The sequence below is a fragment of the Fistularia commersonii genome, chromosome 1, assembly GCF_037954325.1.
Source record: "Fistularia commersonii isolate RoL2024-O1a breed Wild chromosome 1, RoL_Fcom_v1.0, whole genome shotgun sequence".
Lineage (NCBI taxonomy): Eukaryota > Metazoa > Chordata > Actinopteri > Syngnathiformes > Fistulariidae > Fistularia > Fistularia commersonii.
The window spans coordinates 12,453,997-12,474,968 of NC_141284.1; the positions used below are offsets into that span (position 1 = coordinate 12,453,997).

A 20,972-nucleotide genomic window follows, 5' to 3' on the forward strand; every position below is an offset into this window, starting at 1 on the left:
CGTTCACGCAGCGTCTGTGAGCTGCGGTGCCTGCGGGACACAAATCAGGGCGGACTGGCGACTTAAACAGGGATAAGCAGAAGCGCTTGGCGCATCGCTATCGCGTTTTCGCGGCGCCGGATCCACGATACGGCTTCACGCACAGCTTCGTCGGGGTTTATTAAACTCATTTTGCGTTTCAAGGTTAAAATCTCCGCGATGCACATCGCTCCTCTGAATCCCACGATGAGAAAGGTGGCGCTGCGTCTTGGCTGATTTGTTCTACGGTGCGTAATTGAGACGGTAAGCTTCGCCTGCTCTTCCCGGGAAGGGCTTTCAACGCTTCATTTTGGAGTTTAATTATAATTTTCTAAGTGTGATTCCACGCCGACATGGACAAGACTTCTATACGGACGATGCACGTCAATTCGCGCAGGACCCCCCCCGTGATAAACCCCCTTGGAGACCGATTTCACAGCTTAAAGTTGGCATTGTGGCCATCTTTGGAGGACCCCTATTTTGAAACCAGCTCCGTCGTTTTGTGTTCTAACAATGGCACGTATGAACGATTACAAACCCAGCGTTTCTTTATCGACCCGAAATGCAGCATCCCTGCAAACCAGCTCTCCTCGTCGGATTCCCCGAATCTGTATCGTCACGAATGAAGCGTCTGAAATCGGACGCATCCTGTCGTCGGATGTTGTTTGTTTGTGTTTTGTAATCCCCTTTCACGCTATAACGCGCGTTCTCGTGTGCCATGTGAACAGAAAAGGCCCACCTCCTTTATATTAGCTCAGATTGTTTTGATTTTTGAAAGTAATAGACGTGTCTAAACCGAGTAGTCAGATACAACATATTGTTGGTATCCAATCCACGCTAGCTCACAAGACCTATATTTTAATCTCGATTCTGAATATGCTAACTTTGTTTTGAATGCACAGAGACAGATTTTCCACATTTTTGAAGGTAATACAAATTCCCTTTTGCAGTTTGTGGTCGATTGAAAATAATCAATCCGATCCGAATGGAATCAAAATTGCTTTTTGCATAGAACTGTGCGTAACATGGTTATATGCTTTTCATTGCTTATTTGTTCTGCAGAAATGGGACTCCAAGGGACTCCTGTGCTGCTGCACAAATGTTGGTATACTTGCGACCCCTGTGCCGTTGGGTTTCAACTTCCCACCTTTGTTGTTTCAGGGCGTCCATAAGGTCCCTCCCTCCCAGAGGGAGTCGTTCAGGCCGCCATGGAAGACAAACGCAAGAAGCGGAGTCCAAAAGTGTCTCTCCCTCAGCCCCCGCCTCCACCCATCAACCCGCGTAAACTCTCCGTCCTGCCGGCCAGTAAAAGTGCCACTTTCTCCCTGGGGTTGCCGCAGCCCCCCTCCCCGAAAAATAGGGGCAAGTACAAAAGGTCCATTGGAGCACCGGGACAAGCGAAAGAGGTTTTCACAGCCGTCGTAGCTGCACCAAAGACCACCAGGTGTCTGTCAGGTTCAGATTTTCTGTTTAACAGGACAAATTCTACCACATATTTAAGTATCATTGGATTCAAAGGCACTATTCTACTCTCACACCCTCCTTGTACACATCAGATTTTTTCTGGACGTAGACGAGGGGGGTGGCGCTGCTTTACCATTTATGATACATATTTATTTATCGATGTGAAATAGAGGATTTCTCATGATTGTTTTCTTCCTCTGCTTTATTTCCCCTCAAGGCCCCACAAGGAAAAGCAGAGGGCCCCCCAGCCGGCAGGGCCCAGTAAGGTGGTCCAGTCTTCCCCCCTGCAGCACTCATTTCTCACGGACGTATCAGACGTGCGAGAGATGGAGGGGGGGCTTTTAAACCTCCTAAATGACTTCCACTCGGGCAAACTGCAAGCTTTTGGTGAGACAACCGTGATTACATTATATTACATTACAGTCATTTGGCAGACGCCTTTATCCAAAGCGACTCACAAAAAGTGCAATTCAGTCACCGAAGATCCAAAGTACCAGTAGTCGGTAGTCAGAAGTCACCACTCTACCAAATAGCCATCTCAAAACTATATAGATACATACATTCATTTCTTTGTTTTGTTATTTTTTGGGGGGGGGGCTAAGTGCGATTAGTGGGGTAGTGCTTGATGAAGAAGTACGTTTTCAGCTCACGGCGGAAGATGGGCAGCGACCCCGCTGTTCTGACCTTTTCCGGGAGTTCGTTCCACCACTGAGGAGCCAAGACCGAGAAGAGCCGAGACCGGTTAGATCTGCAGCCAGGGGCTCGGAGTGATGGGGTGAACAGTCGCCTTGAGGTGGCAGATCGGAGGGGAAGGGTAGGGACTTGTGGCTTGACCATATCCTGAAGATATGACTGGACTGTCTCATTCACTGCCCGGTAGGCGAGCACCAGGGTCTTGAACATGATGCGGGCGGCTACGGGGAGCCAGTGTAGGGACATAAAAAGGGGAGTTGTGTGGGAGAAATTGGGACGGTTGGACACCAGGCGGGCTGCCGTTTTCTGAATAAGCTCCAGAGGCCTGATGGTCACCGCTGGGGCACCGGCAAGGAGGGAGTTGCAGGAGTGCTGGGCTGGGCCGTCGGGGGAATACTCTCTTTCAAGCTAAAAATACAGGCGTTTTCCAAAGGAGCTCAGTTACACAGAGGGGATGAAAGAGCCAGATTTCTATTTTTGACTCATCTGCTTCCATGACATTCTGACTTTGCCATAATGTCCCATTAATATACAACCCAGACACCATATAGCTGGTTTTTGACACCCCCCGCACCCCTCGGTTTTGCAGGTAAGGTGTGTTCCTTCGAGCAGCTGGAGCACGTACGGGAGATGCAGGAGAAGTTGGCCCGGCTTCACTTCAGCCTCGACAGCCACGTGGAGGAGCTTTCAGAGGACCAGAGGAAGTGTGCATCCGACCACAACCTGGAGCACCTCCTCTGCAACGTAAGCACGCACTCCTGCTGGTTTACATGTTGAGAAATATAAGAAAAGACCCCTCCCCGGCTGTGTCAGCGGCAGTTATCGTTTTCTGATACTTTTCTGGTTTTCACTATTGCCTCACATGTTTTCGTTTAATTTTGACATAGTTTCTGATCATTTTTCGCACATTTTTTGCCGATTTGACTGGCTTCATTCTATCTTTCCAGGGTTTTCGATAAAACTACTCATTTCACGTCAGATTTTTCCTCTAATCTGAAAAAATATTGTGAAAATACAACGCCCGGTATAACAATACTTTTACCATAATGTCTCCCAGATACCCAAAATCAATATATACGTTAAGCCTTTGCTGGCGCCTATGGCTTTCATGGATGCTCTGAGGGGAAAGGAACACTTGCCTACATGACTGTCCTGGTTGTCACATGCCTGGACACATCTAGATTTCTGCCAAGACAAGCGTTGTGTCCATATTTTTTTTGTGTAAAAAACAACAGAGCACAGTCTGTTTAAATATTGAATCATTATCCAGGATGAACAGATAGTCCAAGAACACATGGGGGTGTCTCTTGTTAGTCCATTCCATGCCCGAGGCCGGTGTGAAACTCCATGGAAATTGCGGTGCAGTATGTGAGAGAGGCAAGAACAAGCCCTCAGTTGATTACAAATCCCGGTGCCAAGAACATATGCTTGTTCTAACTGTGCTAGATGATACTGCTGTGGAGCAGATGGACTATAAAGTGCCTCCTTTGTGTGGATAAAGATGGAAAATTGCCGTCAGTCAATGGCCGTTTAATTCAAATAGTGACTGGCCGGGCGGAATCCTATGTAATATGATCTGATTTTGCAACGCGTTATTGGCTGTCACTCTCTGTTTCTTGTCATTTCTGTTTTTTATACACCCCTTGTGTCATTTAATCCCACAGCTGGAAGAGCTCAGCACTTCGATGTATCCTTTTCAAATGTAATGATCTGATGTTTTTCTATGACAAAGGTTTTACCAAAGACTAGATGTTTGGGGTGTGTTTCAAATCAGCTGATGTTTGAGCTCTGTTTGAATGTAGTCTTACTGGATGTACTTCAGGAAAAAAAAAGGTACATGACATGACTCCAGTAGAATGTGAACTGTCAAAGGATGTCATGATGTTATGAAGGTGTAGAATTTTGGTCGGCAACTTATAAACGGGCCTTATATTAACACCACAATTTCCATGCAACCAATTACCAGCTACTTAATGTCGTGGTGGGGTTGATGTGACAAGAACAAACACACAAATCACCAATCCGGAGCAGTTTCATAACTCAAACCAAAAAAAAAAAACACCTTTCAGTTAAGAATTCACTTTTGCACATCCTTAACGTGAGCATTTTCAGACAGAAGCTCCACTTGGCTGAAAACCAGGACCTTCCCAAGACATCTGGGCCTTGACAAAAGCGAGGTGTCGAGGACGGTGACCGTGCACTCAGCCTCTCACACTCCTGCTGGTCCGGGTTGCCATGGCATCGATCCAGCTGCCTTAGTAACAGAATGGAAAGATCCACACGCGGTTGGGGGGGTTGGGGGGATTTTCCATTTTGTGAGTGAAGGTAAGGGAACACCCGGGAATGGGATGCCTAACAGCACAGCAATTCAAGGATTTCTAAGCCCTTATCATAAAGCCCTTATCGATAGCACAGAAAAGCTTTACTGAGCAGCTACGTTGCAGTAGAATACTTCATGTCAAATGTTGAAATGCGCAACTCCACTGCAGTCGCTAGCTTAGGGGTGGGCAAACGACGGCCTGCGGGCCACATCCGGCCCGTTGGTCTTTTTAATCGGGACGTCAAAGATTGGTTCAGAATTCATACTTGATGTGAATGATTGAATGATCGGATCAATGAATGTGGGAGCTCAGACAGGAGATTATTTCATTTTTGGAGCTACTTGAGAATTTTCCTGAGCTGAATGACACAGATTGGCTCTGTGATTTGGTGTGACTGGACATACTGACACACTTGAATGAGCTGATATTGAGTCTACAAGGGCAAAAAACAGTTTGTGCATGAAATGCAAGCAAACTTCCAAACCAAGATGGTTTTATTTTCAAAGCAAATGTCAAACAATGTTCAGACAAATTTCAGATGAGTCTGATATGTACGGTTAACATATGCGTTTTTGTTTTTATTTTTTATATATACCAAATCTTGTGGTGACCCGGCCCGTCTGTCAAATTTTAAAAGTCAATGTAGCCCCAGAGCCAAAAATTTTGCCCATCCCTGCACTAGTTACATCACTCTGTAACAGCAAAGTGAACCTTGTTTGTTAATGACATTCAATAAGAGGTAACAAGCCACATACATAAACAAACAACCATTCACTCACTCACGCATTCAGGGTAATTTTTCCCAATGAACTTGCTGCATGACTTTGGACTGTAGGAGGAAACCAGAGAACCGGGATACAGAAACCCACGCAGATATGGGGAGAACATGCAAACTCCGCACAGAAAGGTCCCCTTGTCGGAATCAAACCAGGGTCCTTTGTGCTGTGAGGCCGAAGCGCTAACCACTGTGCCACCCTATATTGTTTAATTTGATGTCAAATACTTTGCACACTTTTACAAACTTTCAAAAAATAAAGTTGCAAAAATTAATAATCTTTGACGACAAAACGGCGGTGGTTAACTTTTATACCTTTGCTAAGATTTTAACTGGAAAAATGGACTGTATTTGGAGGTAGTACTGTCAACAAATATGGAAAAAGTATATTCGATCAAATGTTACGTAAGTTGGTTAGTTCTGAAGTTATCCAATAGTGTAATTCAGGGTACATTACAAATCCACCTGAGGGCCGGAGATAAACATTGCCTCAAGCACAACTCAAACCATTTGAAGAGCATCCTGCTACTGAAAGGCTGTAAAATGTAGCCCACTTTAACCAAACAGTTGAATTTCAAAAGGGCAGCTACGTTAATTATTAAATGTCTTCTGGGTTGCGTTAACAAACTGTAATATTTCATTACAAGCTTGGCCATAACATGTTGTTGCAGTCATTTAAAGACACATTTGTTTAATGTTTACTGTTAATGTAACAGTGCACGTTACTGCTAATTTGCACTTGATTACTATTATTACATTGTTAATTTCATGACGCCGTGGGATTACGAGAAATGTCTTCTCGATTCGTCTGTATGTACATGCAGAGAAATTGACAAGACAGCTGACTTTGAACTTTTAAACTTCGAACTTTCAAATCCTGTCATTTGTCTTTGTAATATTTTCTACCGCTTGCCAATCCCACCTTTTCCCCAAGACATATTGATCATTCTAGATCAAGAGACTTTTTTTGTGTTACTGTGGATAATTTCTTACATTATTATGTTTTCTAAGTAAATTACCTGAAAGAAGCCTTCCAGGTATAGGGGTTCAGTCACAGTTGGCAAACAAATGGTGCAATGACATGTATATGTTAATGCATACAAAACTGGCAGACTCAGACTTAGTACTCAGTTACCGTGGCAACATTTCATACAACCTTTATCACAGAAAAGCAAGAAACAACAAATTTAATTAACACAGAGCTGCTATTACAGATTTAATAGATGGTTTATATTTTGAGGTTAAACGATTTATAGCGATAGGAGTTTGGGCTTTTATGCTGAGTTTGCTTTGGTAACTGGTAGAATGGAGTCTGAGAGATCTTTGAATTACTGCGTTACATACAAATCCATCCATTCATCTTCTGCTCTTATCCTGCACTCAGGGTCGCAGCCTGTACTGGTCACTAGTCAATCGCAGGGCCAAATATATAGACGAACAAGCATTTACTCACTCATTCATTCGGGGGGATTTTCCCAATATTTCCAATTAACCTGCATGTTTTTGGACTGTGGGAGGAAACCGGAGAACCCGCAGACAGGGGGAGAACATGCAAATTCCGCACAGAAAGGTCGCCTTGTCGGAATTGAACCAGGGTTCTTCTTGCTGTGAGGCTGAAGCGCTAATCACTGCACCGCCGTATGTACAAATACTCATTTAAATCACATTTTGTTGGTGTTGTACTTGGAATTAAAAGTTTGAATGTTTTCAGCCTCTAGTATGTCCTGTAAAATAATCCTCCTCTTGCTTGGAAGTACAAATATGTAACGGCTGTTGTTACCCTCAGAGCACTGTGCCCGAATCCCCTTGACACCGACATCAGACAGAGGCACATGCAACTTTGTTTTACAGAAATAAAACGCTTTATTTATATCACTTTTTTCGCTCTTGTTCACAAACAAGTTCAATATAATTTAGCAATGTATGACTTAAAAGGCTACTCGATAACTGGCACTACAATGAATAATCCATCTGTGCCTTTTCGCGCAAACAAAGGATTAAAAATGATTTGTTTTACTTTGTTTTTCCAACAATGGTTATCAGTACTTGTATACAGATATAGTATCTTCTGAAGCAAAAAGTCTGATCCTGTCATTACAGTTTGGTCATGCAAAAACAGTAGAAACCAGCCCATAATAAACAGGATATTTGTACAAACACAACAGATAATGCATACAATTACAGTTTAAGCTAATACTGTGCAAATACAAGTTTGTACAAAAGTATTTTGTACTATTTTCATTAATCTCAATTCACAAATATGAAAAACTACATGGAACATTTTCAAAATAGCACATCACATTTGGTGAAACCCCAAAATAAACATCTTTCTGATCCTGGTCTTCATTCTTTTTTTTTTTACACATTTCTATTTTACATTCTGCAAAAGTGTCTGATTTGTATACAGTACAAGTCTAGACTGTGGAAAAAAAAGAAAAGCAATGACAATCATATGATGGAAAACTCATTACTTCCATCATGATAATGAGCTACCTTTTCAAAGTGCAAATAAAGCAGGTTGAGTGTGTTTAAGACCTGATGTCATTTGTTACATGATGCATTTGTCTCCCTTTGTGTACCAGAGAACAAATCACTGAGATAAGAAAATGAAGTCCTGATCTTTGAAAATTTTGTCTTGATGGGCAGAAATGTTCAGGCACAATAGGAAATGACAAACATTCCTGTCTTCAAGTATGGTCAGTGTTGCATGTCAGTTCTTCTTTTCCAACATTTGTTTGGATTCTACTTTTTGGGAGAAAAAGTACCTCATTTAAACATTTTTGGACGTGGACAGGCTGAGAGGCAGCGCACTCCGTCAGGCTGGGCCCCATCTGGGCATAGAGGGCTTGGCACAGTTTGGTGGTAGCTCCTCGCACACTTCCACCACGGCCGTGGATGGTGCCACTATGTGTGGTTGTGCCCAGGAGGTGCCACAGTAAAGGCAACACTTTCTGTTCAATCATCTGGGGCTTGCGAGGGTAAAGCTCTGTCACGAGATCTAGGCATATTAAATGAGAGCAAGACGAGGTCAGAAGAGAAAAACGAATCATGTTGAAGCCAAAATTGCATCAGCGAGAATCTCTTTCTGAGTATCGCACCTGCTACTTTTTCAATAAGATCCACCTTTGCTTTGCCGCTTAGGAACTGAGCCTTTGTGCACAGAGGCTGGAGAAGGAGTATGTTATCTTTAGGGAAGTGAAAATGACAGAGAAATGAAATGTAAACAAATTTGACAGAAATATTACTTTAATCACAGTGTCAATCAAAACTTTTGGAATCTTAAAATTTGTACCAAGATTCAAGATAAGTGCGTTGATTGCTCCAACAGCAGCAGAGTAAACAGCGTTGTTCTTAGAGTTGAGGTGATTGTCAACAATCGCTGGGACAAGTATGTTGACCACTTGAGACAAGTTGTCCTTCATCAACTGGATAATTTTCTGGAGAGACTCAAGGGCATGCAGGTTGACCTTGCTATTGGATTCCTGCAGTCTAGCTTTGAAAGCATCAAACACCTGATGAATGAAACAGACTTGTGTGATGAAATTCAAACCCATTATGATAAACATAGAAAAATATATTGAAGAGATTAGGCAAACAAAACACTAACTGGGAAGATACTGTTGATGACCATGTAGGGGTTATGCTGGCAGTCAGAAACTAGCTGGTCGATTCCCTTAATCCTCTCTCTGAAGTCCTTTGAACCTAACAGATCTGAGATTTGCTTAATGTATTCAGTCTTGTCTGCGATACTCTGAGTCTGAGACCTATAGCTGTTGTGACTGTTTGAATCTCTGCAAGGAAACACACGACACAAGAAAAGACTTGTTTCTTTTTGTCCCCAAAACTCAGCAGTTCTGAAATCTTTGGCTAAGAGCTTGCCAGTCAGACGCACCTGTTGGTCTGGTTGAGGGTCTCTCTGTTGAGTGAGGATGATATGACCGTACCGCTGCCTGGGAGGGAACGCCTGCCACTCGCTGTTTGGTTATCTTGGGACATCTCAGCCAGACCCTGAAAACAAGGAATAACGGATCAGTGTGCGGTGTAATTTAAAAAAACAAGCAAACCCTGTGTTGTTGCACCGAAGTACAGTACCTTTGTCTTCAGACATAGAACAGTAGCTCTGACACTGGGCGCATCTTCAATGGAGCTACATCTTTCCAGGATTTTTTCAAAATCTGGATGGTATGACAGGGAGAGCAGCATTCGACGCCCATAGTACCTTTGTGAGAAAAAGTAAGCCAGCTGAATACCATCTATCAGCAGTGTAGGAAAAATACTGCTCAGAAAGAAAGCTGATTTCTACAGGATGTGTAAGCCACACACATCTAAACAGTAGAAATAAAGTAACATATCCTGCAAAACTCAAGTTGGAGCTGATATGAACCACCAGTAGCTTAAGGTGGAGAAAACAAAGCAAGTGCACTTTCGCTGTATGAACATTGTTAGTGCAGGAAAAAGGCAACAAATAAAACAAACCAAGAAATAAAACCACTTAAGATCTGTGATAAAAACATAGCAAACTAAGGGAAAGGGGTGGCATGGCAGAGGAGGTAGGGCAATCATCTTTGGAACCAAACATTCCTGGTTCGATTCCTGACTCCTCCTAGGTGTTTTCGAAGTGTTGTTAGCAAGACACTGCTGCCCTGGCGCTGGTTGATGGCAGCCTACTGCTCATGGCTCATCCATGATGGGTTAATTGCAGAGAACAAATTTCCCCACAAGGATTAATAAAGGATAAATTATTATTACAAAAGACCATGAAGTCTGTTAATACAAAGTGCTCTTCTGAAACACTGGTGGGATTTGAAGCTATGTTGCACCTAGAAAATGGCACACGAGGTTTGGAAGCCTGGATTAAGTAGAGAAACATGACTACAGGTCATTTGTAAAAACCTGATTTGAGAATCCTACACACCTTGTGTCCTGTGATGAGTCCTGTGCCAGTTTGGTGACTGCAGACAAAATTCGGTCCGTAAGATCTTTACTTCCAGAAAGCAGACGAGCAGCGCCCACTTTCTCCACCAAAGTTACCAGGTGCTGGGCTGTGCACTTCCTTACCACTGCATTGAGGTGGCTAACAGAGAGGATCCAAACAAATTCAGCATTAAAAGATTCCATTGGCTCAAGAGATGGTACACAGCATTAACAAATGATTGTACAAGCTGCTGCCCTTTAAAGTGTTTGCATGTGCTCAGTTCATACTGACCTGAGTCCCCCTGAGAGAAGAGCGTTAATGCTACGAGGGCGAGAGCAGTGCTGAACCATGCAATCTAATGCTGCATCAACATCCTGCCTGATGAAAGCGTTACTCTCCCCTGCCTTCTGCAACAAGGCTTTGACTGTCCCCTCCAGCTCCTGGTCCATTCCCTTCTGCAGGGACTTGTACAAATCGCCTAGTGTGCACACTGCAACCCTGGACACACCTGACCGCAGGTTCTTTACCTGAGTAACAAGGACATTAATTATGCAACTGTCTAGTGTCATATAACACAACATTCAGTTAAGGCCAGTAGAATCTGGCAAATAAAACTGATCTGCAGTAATCCCTATCAATATGTGCACCAGAAGAAATGCTGTTCGAGTTCAGTAAAACATGTCACCAGCATTACCTCTTGAATGAGAGCGAGGCACACATCATGAAGCCTGCTTTGGAGCGTGTCTGGGTGGAACTGGGCTAAAGAACGAAGGATTGTCAGACCTTCAATCTTCCTCTCCCTAAAAGCCCAGAGATATGACTTCAACCAATTGCACATACTGTTAAAAATTATCTTGACGAGCACCATCTGTCTTTATTTTTACATTTATGTAAATGAAGTTTGAGTTTGAATTATAATGGATATTTTTTCATGCTAACGTAAAGTTATGAACACGGGTAATGCCTTCGTACTTCAATTATCGGTATGATTGGTAAGCAATTATTCTATGAAGTACTGAAGCAGTTGCATTATGTCTCACCAGTCATCAGAGCTAAGCAGGCTGAAACTCTGTACCAGAGCCAGATCAGGCTTGGAAAATGGGCACATCTCAGGGGGATGCGAGGAAGATTTCTTGTGGCCCGTTGCATTGAATGATAGCTCATCTATAAAACCCATGAGACATGGCACAACACATACATTCAGTCTAACTGTCAACAGTTATCAATGGAAACGAGGATTACTCCAAGGTTGCCAAAACAAATCATTATTATCCAATTGTCAAATGCGGAGATACACGTCTAACAAACTTAGATTGATTAACAATCTTCCTAATATGCACAGAACACTGACCTGAGCTATGAGACACCATGGGTCGGGTTCTGTTGAGGGAAGACGCCCTTTTAAAGCGGGATAGGTTTTTGGGATTGGGAGGAACAGTGGGGGGGCTTGGTTGGAGTGGTGGTGTGAAACACTTGATGGGACTATGGGGTCCTGGTGGACTAACTGGAACAGTGGGGCTGATGCGTGATTCATCGTAGGCATGATCTCCTTTTGTAGAAATGATTGTGCTGCCATTTAGATGTAGATCTAAAATAGTAATAAGAAATATTAAAACATGCTTGAAAAAAAAAAACTGCTAAAAGGTGTAATTTTTATTGAGCACATTAACTACAAAACTTATAATTATGTGATACATTTTGCTTTAATTTAAAAGTTAATAACATAAGTTAACAGCCTTGGAAACTGCTTAAAAGACCATATTTGGAAGAAAACGACTTATGGATTTGTAAGACTTCTCTTGCCTTTTAAGTTGAGTATTCTATTATCTTCTGTGGGGGAGTTTGACAGCATCTTTTTGACACGATGGCGGATGTTATCCCCTTGACCAAACTGCCCCTCCGACTGATGAAGATGCTGCAGCTTGTTATCCCAGCTAAACTTTTTATTCTGCACAAAGCGGGCACAGTGAGATACTCTGGGTCATTCACTCCTATTTAGGGTGGACAAAGCGTGACTGATCCTTACCTCATCTGGATGAGGGCTGTCATTACCATCCCTGGGACTGCCAGACAGGCCATAAATACCTGCTGAGGAATCAATGGGGTATTTGGTCAATGAATCAAAGAATGCTCAAGAAACAAGGCCAAACCTAAAAGGGTAGAGGACACTGCTGAGAAAACGCTACGTTTGCAGACCACTTAAATGTTAAGACCAGTGAGTTTGGCACAGTTTTCAACTTCTGTATTAATTAATAATGACCAAAGCACAACACCTCATCTGAATAAGAGCAAAAATGTTGTTTGAATAATGACTTGTGGCCACACTGACCTCTTCCAATGACTCCTTCCAGCATGTCTGTGGCAGGTGAGTTTCTGCTCTGACATCCTGAAAAAAACATGTTTGAACTAAGTTTAAGCTTCAGTGTCTTCATTATTAATGTAAGAACAAGTATCAAGCTCCACTAACATGCAACTCTATTTTGTTGCGTATCCCTGCTTGCTGACCTTTAGCAGGCTTCAGAGCTCTGAATGGTTCAGTTAATGGTGGTTTGACCAGTGGAGGAGTGGTTCCTTTAGTCTCTTCCTCAGTTTTGATGATTGTTCCATTGGAATAGGTGACTTTCATCCCAACCACACCAACCTCTGCTGACAAGTCACCCCACTGAGCCAATCCTGAATTAAACAAAAATGTGAAGCAGATACAAAAAAAATTATAAAAACCTGTAAAACACACACACATACACACAAAAAAACAAAATCAAGGTTAAACTTGTAAAATGTGTGAGATTTTATAGCTCTCGTGGTGATTGCAATCACATTGCACTCAGATTTCTTCTCAAAAGATAACATATTACTTCTCCAGCCTCTGTGCACAAAGGCTCAGTTTCTAAGCAGCATTTTTTTTTACCTGGAAGGTTACTAAAATCCATGGACATGGAAGGCCTCAGGTTTTCAGAAGGTACTCTTGCAATGCCAGGTTTCAATATTGAGGAGGCAGAGTTCCTGGGACTGCTGACAGTAATGACATTATTATTTTACATATTTCGAATGCACTGGGCTCTGTTTGATACCGTCAACAAAAGGGGAATACCGTTCATCATTATCTACTGGTCACCAGTATTGTACTTCTAATGACTGGAATTTTTGGTTAGTAACTGAAAACAAACTTTTCTCTTTATCAGAAATAAGACATATCAAACAGTATTTCATTATTACACAACATCGCAATTCTAATCTGAGTCTCAAATATGTAATTATATCATCTAGTGTAGATGCAAAGCTTCAAACTTATCCACAAAAAATAGAACTTGGAATTTCTCTGTGGTACTGGACATTGAAAGGGTTACCTAGTTTTAATGCCATTGATGGTGCTGTTAGCAATGGAGCTCAAACTGGAGAGACGGCTGTCACTGGCTGAACTTGTAAGCATGGGAGAACTGTGTAAAGGTGAATCCAGACCTAGGTCCAACTTCACAGTTGAGTCAAGGCTGTCTGCATCTGGGTCTGAACTGCTGAAGCTTGCTTTAGCCTTCTTCTTTGCAGCACTGTAGCGCAATGAGCGCAGTGAGTTCAACATCTGTAAAAGTGACCCAGAATGGCCATTATGAAAAGGAAAGGAACATTTATGATGACCCTAGAGTACTTTGGCCACGTAAATTATGACTTTATTACTTTATTTACCTCCTGCACTTCCAGATGATCTTCCTCTTGAAGATCGTGCACTGTCGTGACACAAATAGGCTGCACCTGGAGATCTCGTCCTATGTGCTGATTCTGAGGGCTGCTAGAAACTTTGGAACCGGACGAAGTGTGTGATGGCAACTGCTCTGCTGGAGGAATGACAGGTGAGCTAGAGAGGGCTGTCCGTGTGCTGCCCAGAGCTCTGCGGAATGATGAAGTCGAAGAGGAGCTCTTTAGGGAGGCACAAAAAGGCCTGGGAGAGCATCTGCTGGAAACGTTCCCTGAAGTGGGTAATGGCAGTAAAAAAGTGGTGATAGAAAAAACAAAATTATAAGAATGATTTTTGGAATCAGCTGAGAAAACATCACACGATGCCATTAAACTTCACCTTTTGCTGCATCTGAGCTCCCCTTCCAGGGACTTGTGTCTCGGTGGTGAGGGCTGTTTTCTCGCTTGTTGGGCCAGGTGTTGGACAAAGAGAGGGAGGAGTCTGTGCAACAGTGGGATTGTGTTGAAGTGAACATACCACCTTGGACTGTTGCAAGAGGATAAGAGGGGAGCAGGAATGGACCAGGTGTGTTGTGATTGGAGGGTAGGGAAAATGTGCGCTCAACACTTGGGTTCTTAGAAGCCACTGGTCCTTTGGATATCACTGTAAGACAACATTTTTGCAAATATAGGGGAAAATAAGACAGAGGATGACAAAATGCTACATTACTTTCTGACTTCTTAAAACAGTCTATATTTGTTTTACATCCATGTAAAAAAAACTTCCTTACGACTTTCAGAATCACTGAAAATGGTTGTTTTGAAGATATCGGGTTCTAAGTTGAGGCTCCCACTTCTTCTGAGCCGGACAGGGGATACCCTTCTTCTGGAAGACCGGGGTTTCCTTGGGTCTGCAGGACCTAAGTAGGCAAATTAAACTAATTCTTCAACAAGGTTGTACAAACATATGGAAGTGGGTCCACTCAATCAACCAATCAACAGAAAAAAAGAAAATTGTGAACAGGCAAGAAAAATGATCAGTTCCTTTATTATTCGTTGATTTTAATTACACAAGAACACAGTTTTTGAAATAAACTGTTTTGTAGATGTATTTAGATTATTTATTTAGGTTTATCTGGTAATTCGACAGGAAAATATTGTTTAATAGTTGCAACATTCTACGGCTAGTGATCATTTCAAGAACTCAGGGGTGGCAACATATAAGCTGTAGCTAAAGATTATGCAAGTTTCAAATACAGTCTTGTATTTACTGTATTGATAATAAGCAGAGGCCACATGGACATTCACTGCACCACAATGTTAGAAACCTTAATATTTAAAGACGGCACAGTAAGAATGTCATTGTACAGGGAAACACATTTCTAGACTGTACACATGACAATAAACACTTTGAATCTTGAATCTTGAACAGACACAGGACACTTTTCTTATTTGTCACAAAATTGGGTAAGAAAAATATATACGCTAATCACACCAGTCTTCGTCTACACTTGTAATCTTCAACAACACATTGTTTGAATAACATAACATAAATCAGTGGTAGAGGGTCAACGCCCTTCGCATGGGATTAAATTCAAACAAACATGAGAAAAAAAAGACAGGATACACATTTGACATACAATATAATAATTTCTCAACACATACCGGTAATTGTCAGGTGTGTGTAGGTGTGATTGTGTGCCACGTTGGCGCTTATGATATGATGCCTTGCAAGTGTTTGCAATGTATGGCAGTGACTGATGCCAGTCAGAGAAACAGGTTGGCACAAATAAAGTTTTTACTTGATCTGCTGATGAATGCTGCTAAGGAATGAGAAACCTTTCAACTTCCTCCGCTGGGTATTCCAAACCCATATCACCAATTAAGCCTTGTGAAGGAAAACCTACATTAAGTCATTTGTGGAATATTTTTTGTCCAGTATGTATGTACACTAATCATTAGGTTGACCTAATAAATACCACTAATAAATAAACGTAGGGGAAACTTGGAATATCAGGAATCATCATGTGAAAGATTTTATTTTGTTTGATTACTAAAGGGTGTGACGAAAAAAACAACGGAGAATTAATCTTGTTGGATTAGCTACTTTAAGCAGATTTGAGAACAAAAGAAAATCATAATTTTTTTATGATTAACACAAACAGGGAAGTTGCAGGATAAAACAAACACAGGTGAGCAGAATAGTCTTAGTTCACCTGTTACACCTTGTGACAGGAATGCCCTTCATCTTTGAAGTTTCAATTGTATTCATCTTGCAGCTTTTTGGTGACATTTGACATTGTAACTTCTTAATATACTAATCCAATCCAAAGCTAACTTAAATACAGTTGAAGCTGACAGCGACAATCAGTTAATCTATGTGTTGCTTGATACTTTGGCGTAATTCAAACTTTGAGGGTAATAAGGTTAGGCACTTACTAAAACTGGGTATGTAGGTCTCTGGACTGAGCTTCCTGGACAGCGGATCTTCATTGGCCATCTACAGACGGACAAAATGTTACATTAAACTCCATTCACAAAATACGTCAGGTGAGAAAGATACTAGCCTTAGTGGAAAAACTCTCGCTCGTGAAGAATAATAAAGATAACATTATTTTGCATTACATCTACAGTCTGTGAGAAAATATATGACTACTATCAACACAGTGTCCACAGTTTGATAAAACTCACTGGACTGAGTGAAATGTGATTGCAATCACTAGAGCTAAACATCACACAGATTTTACAAGTATAACCTTGAGATAATGTCAATTATGTTTGTTTTGTACCCTCAACACCCATAAGTGGGCTGAGTGGAAATTATGTTGCTGGGAAACTGAAAATTCTGTAAACAGAGAGTTTTTGAAAAGGTTGCCTCTAAGCTGGGTAATACTTCTCAGGAACATAAATGTGGTTATGTAATACCTACAGATATGATTTTATAGTTTTTAATAGCCTGACTTTGTTTCTCTCAGATGTTAGCTTTAACAGCAGTTCCAAAATTTTGTAGCTTTTTTAATTAATTTCTTCTCTTTACATGTGTGTGTATAATGTATTGGAAGCCACATATTCAGTGATAAAACCTATTACTGTTTCCTAGCCAAAACATAATGCAAAAGGCAGGAAACAAACCCTGCATTTTATTGTGCGTTTCTGGGTATTGTATTAGGATTATGTGATCTAAATTAAACATAAAACAAGTTAATTGCGAGCTGAAAATTACATTCTCTAAGAGTAGGACATTCAAAAAAATCTTACAATTCTTCCGTCACTCTATATCAATGTATTCTTTATTAATCCTTGTGAGGAAATTTGTTCACTGCAATTAACCCATCACAGATGAACCATGAGCAGTAGGCTGCTGCCGACAAGTACCAGGGGAGCAGTTAGGGGTTCAGCGTCTTGCTCAACAACACTTCGACGAGGCAGGGAATCAAACCAGGAATGTTTGGTTTCAAAGACGATTGCTCTACCTCCTGCGCCAAGCCGCCCCCACTCGAGCCAGATTGCACTGTGCAGTGTGCCTAAATTTGAGTTGTAACTCTTCTGAAAAACATGCTCTGAAGGGTAACCTCTGGGATGTTTTCCCATCTAGATAATCATCTTTAGTATAACTCTGCTTATTCAACATATGCTTTTTGGTTTGTTTTTTGAGGGGGTTGTCAAATTTAGAACATGATACATTTTAAAGGCCTGAATTCATTTGAGCCATGAAAGTAAATAGAATATCTTTGATGCATAGCTTCATAACTTTACTAAATGCAACCACTTATATCATGTTCTGTGCAGCACTTCCTGAGCAATTAGAATCAAATCAACATAACTGCACTGCCGGTAACATGCGTGGCAATTCAGCAGTAAAAAACACTTCAAACACGTAGAACATAAGTGACTGATTGACCAAAACTGCTTCAGATTTTTAGATTATATTTGGTTGTCCTTTTAAACAATGAACATAGAGAGGAGCACTGTTGAGTCCTTTAATTTATTGGCGTATTAGGGAATCAAGAGAATACCAGAATATATTTGTGAGCTGTGTATCTGATTTTGGCCAAAAAATATGAAACCAGGGAAAACATGTGAATCTGGAAATGTTCCCTGACAGCATAATTCGCATGAGACTGAGTGAAAGTGTGAAAACAGCAAGCTGATAATGATGATGGACCCCACCTGCTCATAGTACTTTCCATTGGGGGTTCTGCATTGTCGGTCATAGTCAATAGATGAGAATGCTGCCATCTCCCAGGGTAGTTTGTTCTTCCCTTTACCAGCGCTGACAATCCTCCGTTGAAAAGGAAGCTCATCAGTGAGGGAACCCAAGCTTCCAAAGCCATACAGCCGTTCACAGTCTGGTTCTGTTCTGTAACTCCTGGCGCTGCTAATTCGTCCTCCATTCATCACCCAGTCCAGATCACTTCCAGAAACACACTGCGAGGAGCATTGCTGTCCTAGTTTGGGTGCTACCAGGCCATACTCTACAATCCCCTCTGGAGAGAGTTTGGGGAGAATGCGCCTTGCTCGTCTCGCCTGTACCGCAGCCATAAGACCCTCTGTATCGTCATTGAGTTCCACCATATCTATAGCTTTCATCAGGTACTGTTTTTTCCCAGTGTCAAGGCAATAGTCAAAAACCGCAAACAGCTCAAGAGCAGCGTGCCGGACCTTCCTTTTGCTGTCTGCCAAATATGGTGCAACCTCAAAACATAGCTTAGGGATGTTGAAATCTGTTCGGGGATGAGTGAGCATAGCTGCAATCATAATGTTGAGAATATCTTCGCGGACCCTTGAATTCTTGTGTTTCAAGTTACCAGTGACAAGATCTAATACTTGTTGGGGGGCTACAGTTTTCATCATCCGTTGAAACACACTCATGTATTCATTTCTGGTGATGGTATGAGTGTCACCAAGGGCCTTGAGAGCCACCAAAATTAACTGTTTGACATATTTTTCAACATTGGTACCTAACTTCTGAATAAGTAAATTTAAAACTTGTAACGCGCCATACAAGACTTTAAAATTACTGTCATCCAGAAGCTGGGGGAGAAAGTTGATGAACTCTTCAATACTGTCAGACGTGACTGTTTTCATGTCCACTTCAGAGATGATATGTTTGAGTTCTTCCACCCCATTGGTGCGATTGCGGTAATTGTTGTGGTCCAGAAGCTGCTGGTGTAACTCCTGGGAGATTAATCCAAGCATCATTATTGACGGCCCAATGAATGTGGTCAATTAGGAGAATTCAACAAGACGAACAAGATCCTGCGAGGACAATGACTTTCCTCTTCTTCCCCATTTTCTCTCATCTTGAGTGGCTGGTTATTCGGATCCACTCTCAGGTTGGTTCGACTGTGGATGCCGAGAAAATATGTAAATTAAACGATGGACGTAGGACTGGGTGTTCATGATTGCAATGCATTAAGTTGAACAGCCAAACACCGAACACAACAGCCCCGATAACAGACATGCTAGGGAACTGCATTCCGCAGCGCTTGAATATTTTAACACGGTGATCAAAACGAGCTGAGTTATGTGCATTTAAACCACTTGTGGCTGTCAGTCAGTCAAGCTTGTCTCGGTTAACATCTAATACTACGATCCAGATGCATGGGACACGGTTTCCCTGATACATGGACGCGTCTTAATATTAAAAAAACATCATAAATGTGGAGTTACAAGGCAGAAAGCAACGGCCGCAAGCCAACTATGGAAAAACTTTAAGATTACCGGTAACCTATCACATCACTACCTTAGCTTGCGTTCGCGATGCCTGCGTAGCTAAAAGGATGCTAAGCTAGCTGGCTACTCGCGTTAAGTGATGGCTGACTGGCGAGCAAAGTTAGAAAAACAGCAAGAAAACAGACCTCGCATTCCCCCAAAGATCCTCCAATTAGACGCTTGAAGCAAACGCTGCTCTTCCAAGTTATCATTTTTTTCTTTTCTCATTTAGCACCGAGGAGAAGCCTAGCCTCTAAACACCGACATCTCTCCCGGTTGTTTAAATTGGTGACTGAAGTGTTAAATGTTTAGAAGCTACAGATGTATTCTCATGGAGAAGCCCCCCCACCCCAACACACACGCACACGCGCATACACACTCTTAGAAGGCATACGGGCACAAGCTTACACACACAAAGAAAGCAAGATGGCGAATACGTGTCGCAAACTCAACGCTTCCATGGTGACGCGGGTGGCAGGATCCTCCGGCCGGTATTAATATCCCGGAACCGCACTGTGTTTCTAAACCTTAATTATACAAGTGTAAAATTCTCATAACAAAACTGCGTGTGACACTGACGTGCGATTTGACACCTTTACGTAACACTTATCACATTTTAAGAGATGGGTCAATATGAACATAATTTTTACAATATCGAATATCTGGAAGACAACCCAACGTTAAGAGAAGACAAGTGCATGGAAACAAGGAGCCTCTCCTACAACTGTTTTTTTTAAGCAGGACACAACTTGTGTTCAGATATTCAACTTGCACAATCAAGTGTCAGATAGTCGTTTTTTGGTGTAAAAACACTTTCAGGTTGTCATCTGATATAATACAGTCATCACATGCGAAGGAAAACTTTTCCGTATTGCGATATCAAATCAAAAAATGTAAAGAGCAGTATACCATAATTGCGATCTGTGGGTTTCAGAGCAATGAGATGCAACGTGAAGCATTTGGCCATCGATGCTTGTCTTTGGGAATTCAATTCAACAAAATAAAACATGTATACAACTTTCAAAAATCCATTATACCCCAGAAGCGATTGCTTTCAAATGCTATAATTTGTTCAATGATAAACGATGTATTTGCCAGGTACGTTTCTTTTCATTGTTATAAATTGTCACAGGCCCATACTATGATTACACGTCATTTTAACTGGCTCCAAAACGAGGTCCCATTAAGAACAAAGTGGAGTGAAACCCTACAGTGTTCAGTGTACAATCCAACACAGAAAGTAGTCTCTTCAACAGCAAAGAAACATGTTTTTGTTAAAGCAGTACTCGTGTAGAGTACATGGATCTTTTTACCATTCTTGTGCGTGATTTTTGTTTATGTTTTCTAGGCAGAAAGTCAGGCAGTATTGTTAATATTTCGCTGACAAGTAATTGGTAAAGCC

The 20,972-nt window shown here is 41.7% G+C and overlaps 2 protein-coding genes across 6 annotated transcripts; one reads left to right on the plus strand and one right to left on the minus strand.

The window, feature by feature from the left end:
- Window positions 1-7,146, plus strand: ccdc28b (coiled-coil domain containing 28B). 2 transcript variants are annotated; one of them, XM_086148242.1, is made up of 6 exons: window positions 1-282; window positions 1,180-1,462; window positions 1,700-1,869; window positions 2,765-2,919; window positions 3,840-3,862; window positions 4,288-7,146. In XM_086148242.1, exons 2-6 carry the CDS (start codon window positions 1,227-1,229, stop codon window positions 4,340-4,342), a joined length of 639 nt encoding a protein of 212 aa, XP_086004368.1. In that variant the 5' UTR covers window positions 1-282; window positions 1,180-1,226; the 3' UTR covers window positions 4,343-7,146. The 2 variants fall into 2 exon arrangements, with proteins under 2 accessions (XP_086004368.1, XP_086004377.1); XM_086148251.1 differs by having other exon boundaries at window positions 1-266.
- Window positions 7,111-20,017, minus strand: togaram1 (TOG array regulator of axonemal microtubules 1). Of its 4 annotated transcripts, none has more exons than XM_086148231.1 (23): window positions 19,717-20,017; window positions 18,026-19,201; window positions 16,295-16,355; window positions 14,647-14,775; window positions 14,256-14,519; window positions 13,868-14,148; window positions 13,534-13,763; window positions 13,095-13,195; window positions 12,692-12,859; window positions 12,516-12,572; window positions 12,213-12,271; window positions 11,990-12,134; window positions 11,538-11,774; window positions 11,227-11,350; window positions 10,881-10,986; window positions 10,478-10,713; window positions 10,187-10,345; window positions 9,364-9,490; window positions 9,164-9,279; window positions 8,879-9,062; window positions 8,564-8,783; window positions 8,370-8,456; window positions 7,111-8,269 (listed from the first exon to the last, which is right to left on the minus strand). In XM_086148231.1, exons 2-23 carry the CDS (start codon window positions 19,055-19,057, stop codon window positions 7,959-7,961), a joined length of 4,434 nt encoding a protein of 1,477 aa, XP_086004357.1. In that variant the 5' UTR covers window positions 19,058-19,201; window positions 19,717-20,017; the 3' UTR covers window positions 7,111-7,958. The 4 variants fall into 4 exon arrangements, with proteins under 4 accessions (XP_086004357.1, XP_086004348.1, XP_086004339.1 ...); XM_086148222.1 differs by having other exon boundaries at window positions 12,213-12,274; XM_086148213.1 differs by having other exon boundaries at window positions 13,095-13,198.
- Between the last annotated feature and the right edge of the window lie 955 nt (window positions 20,018-20,972).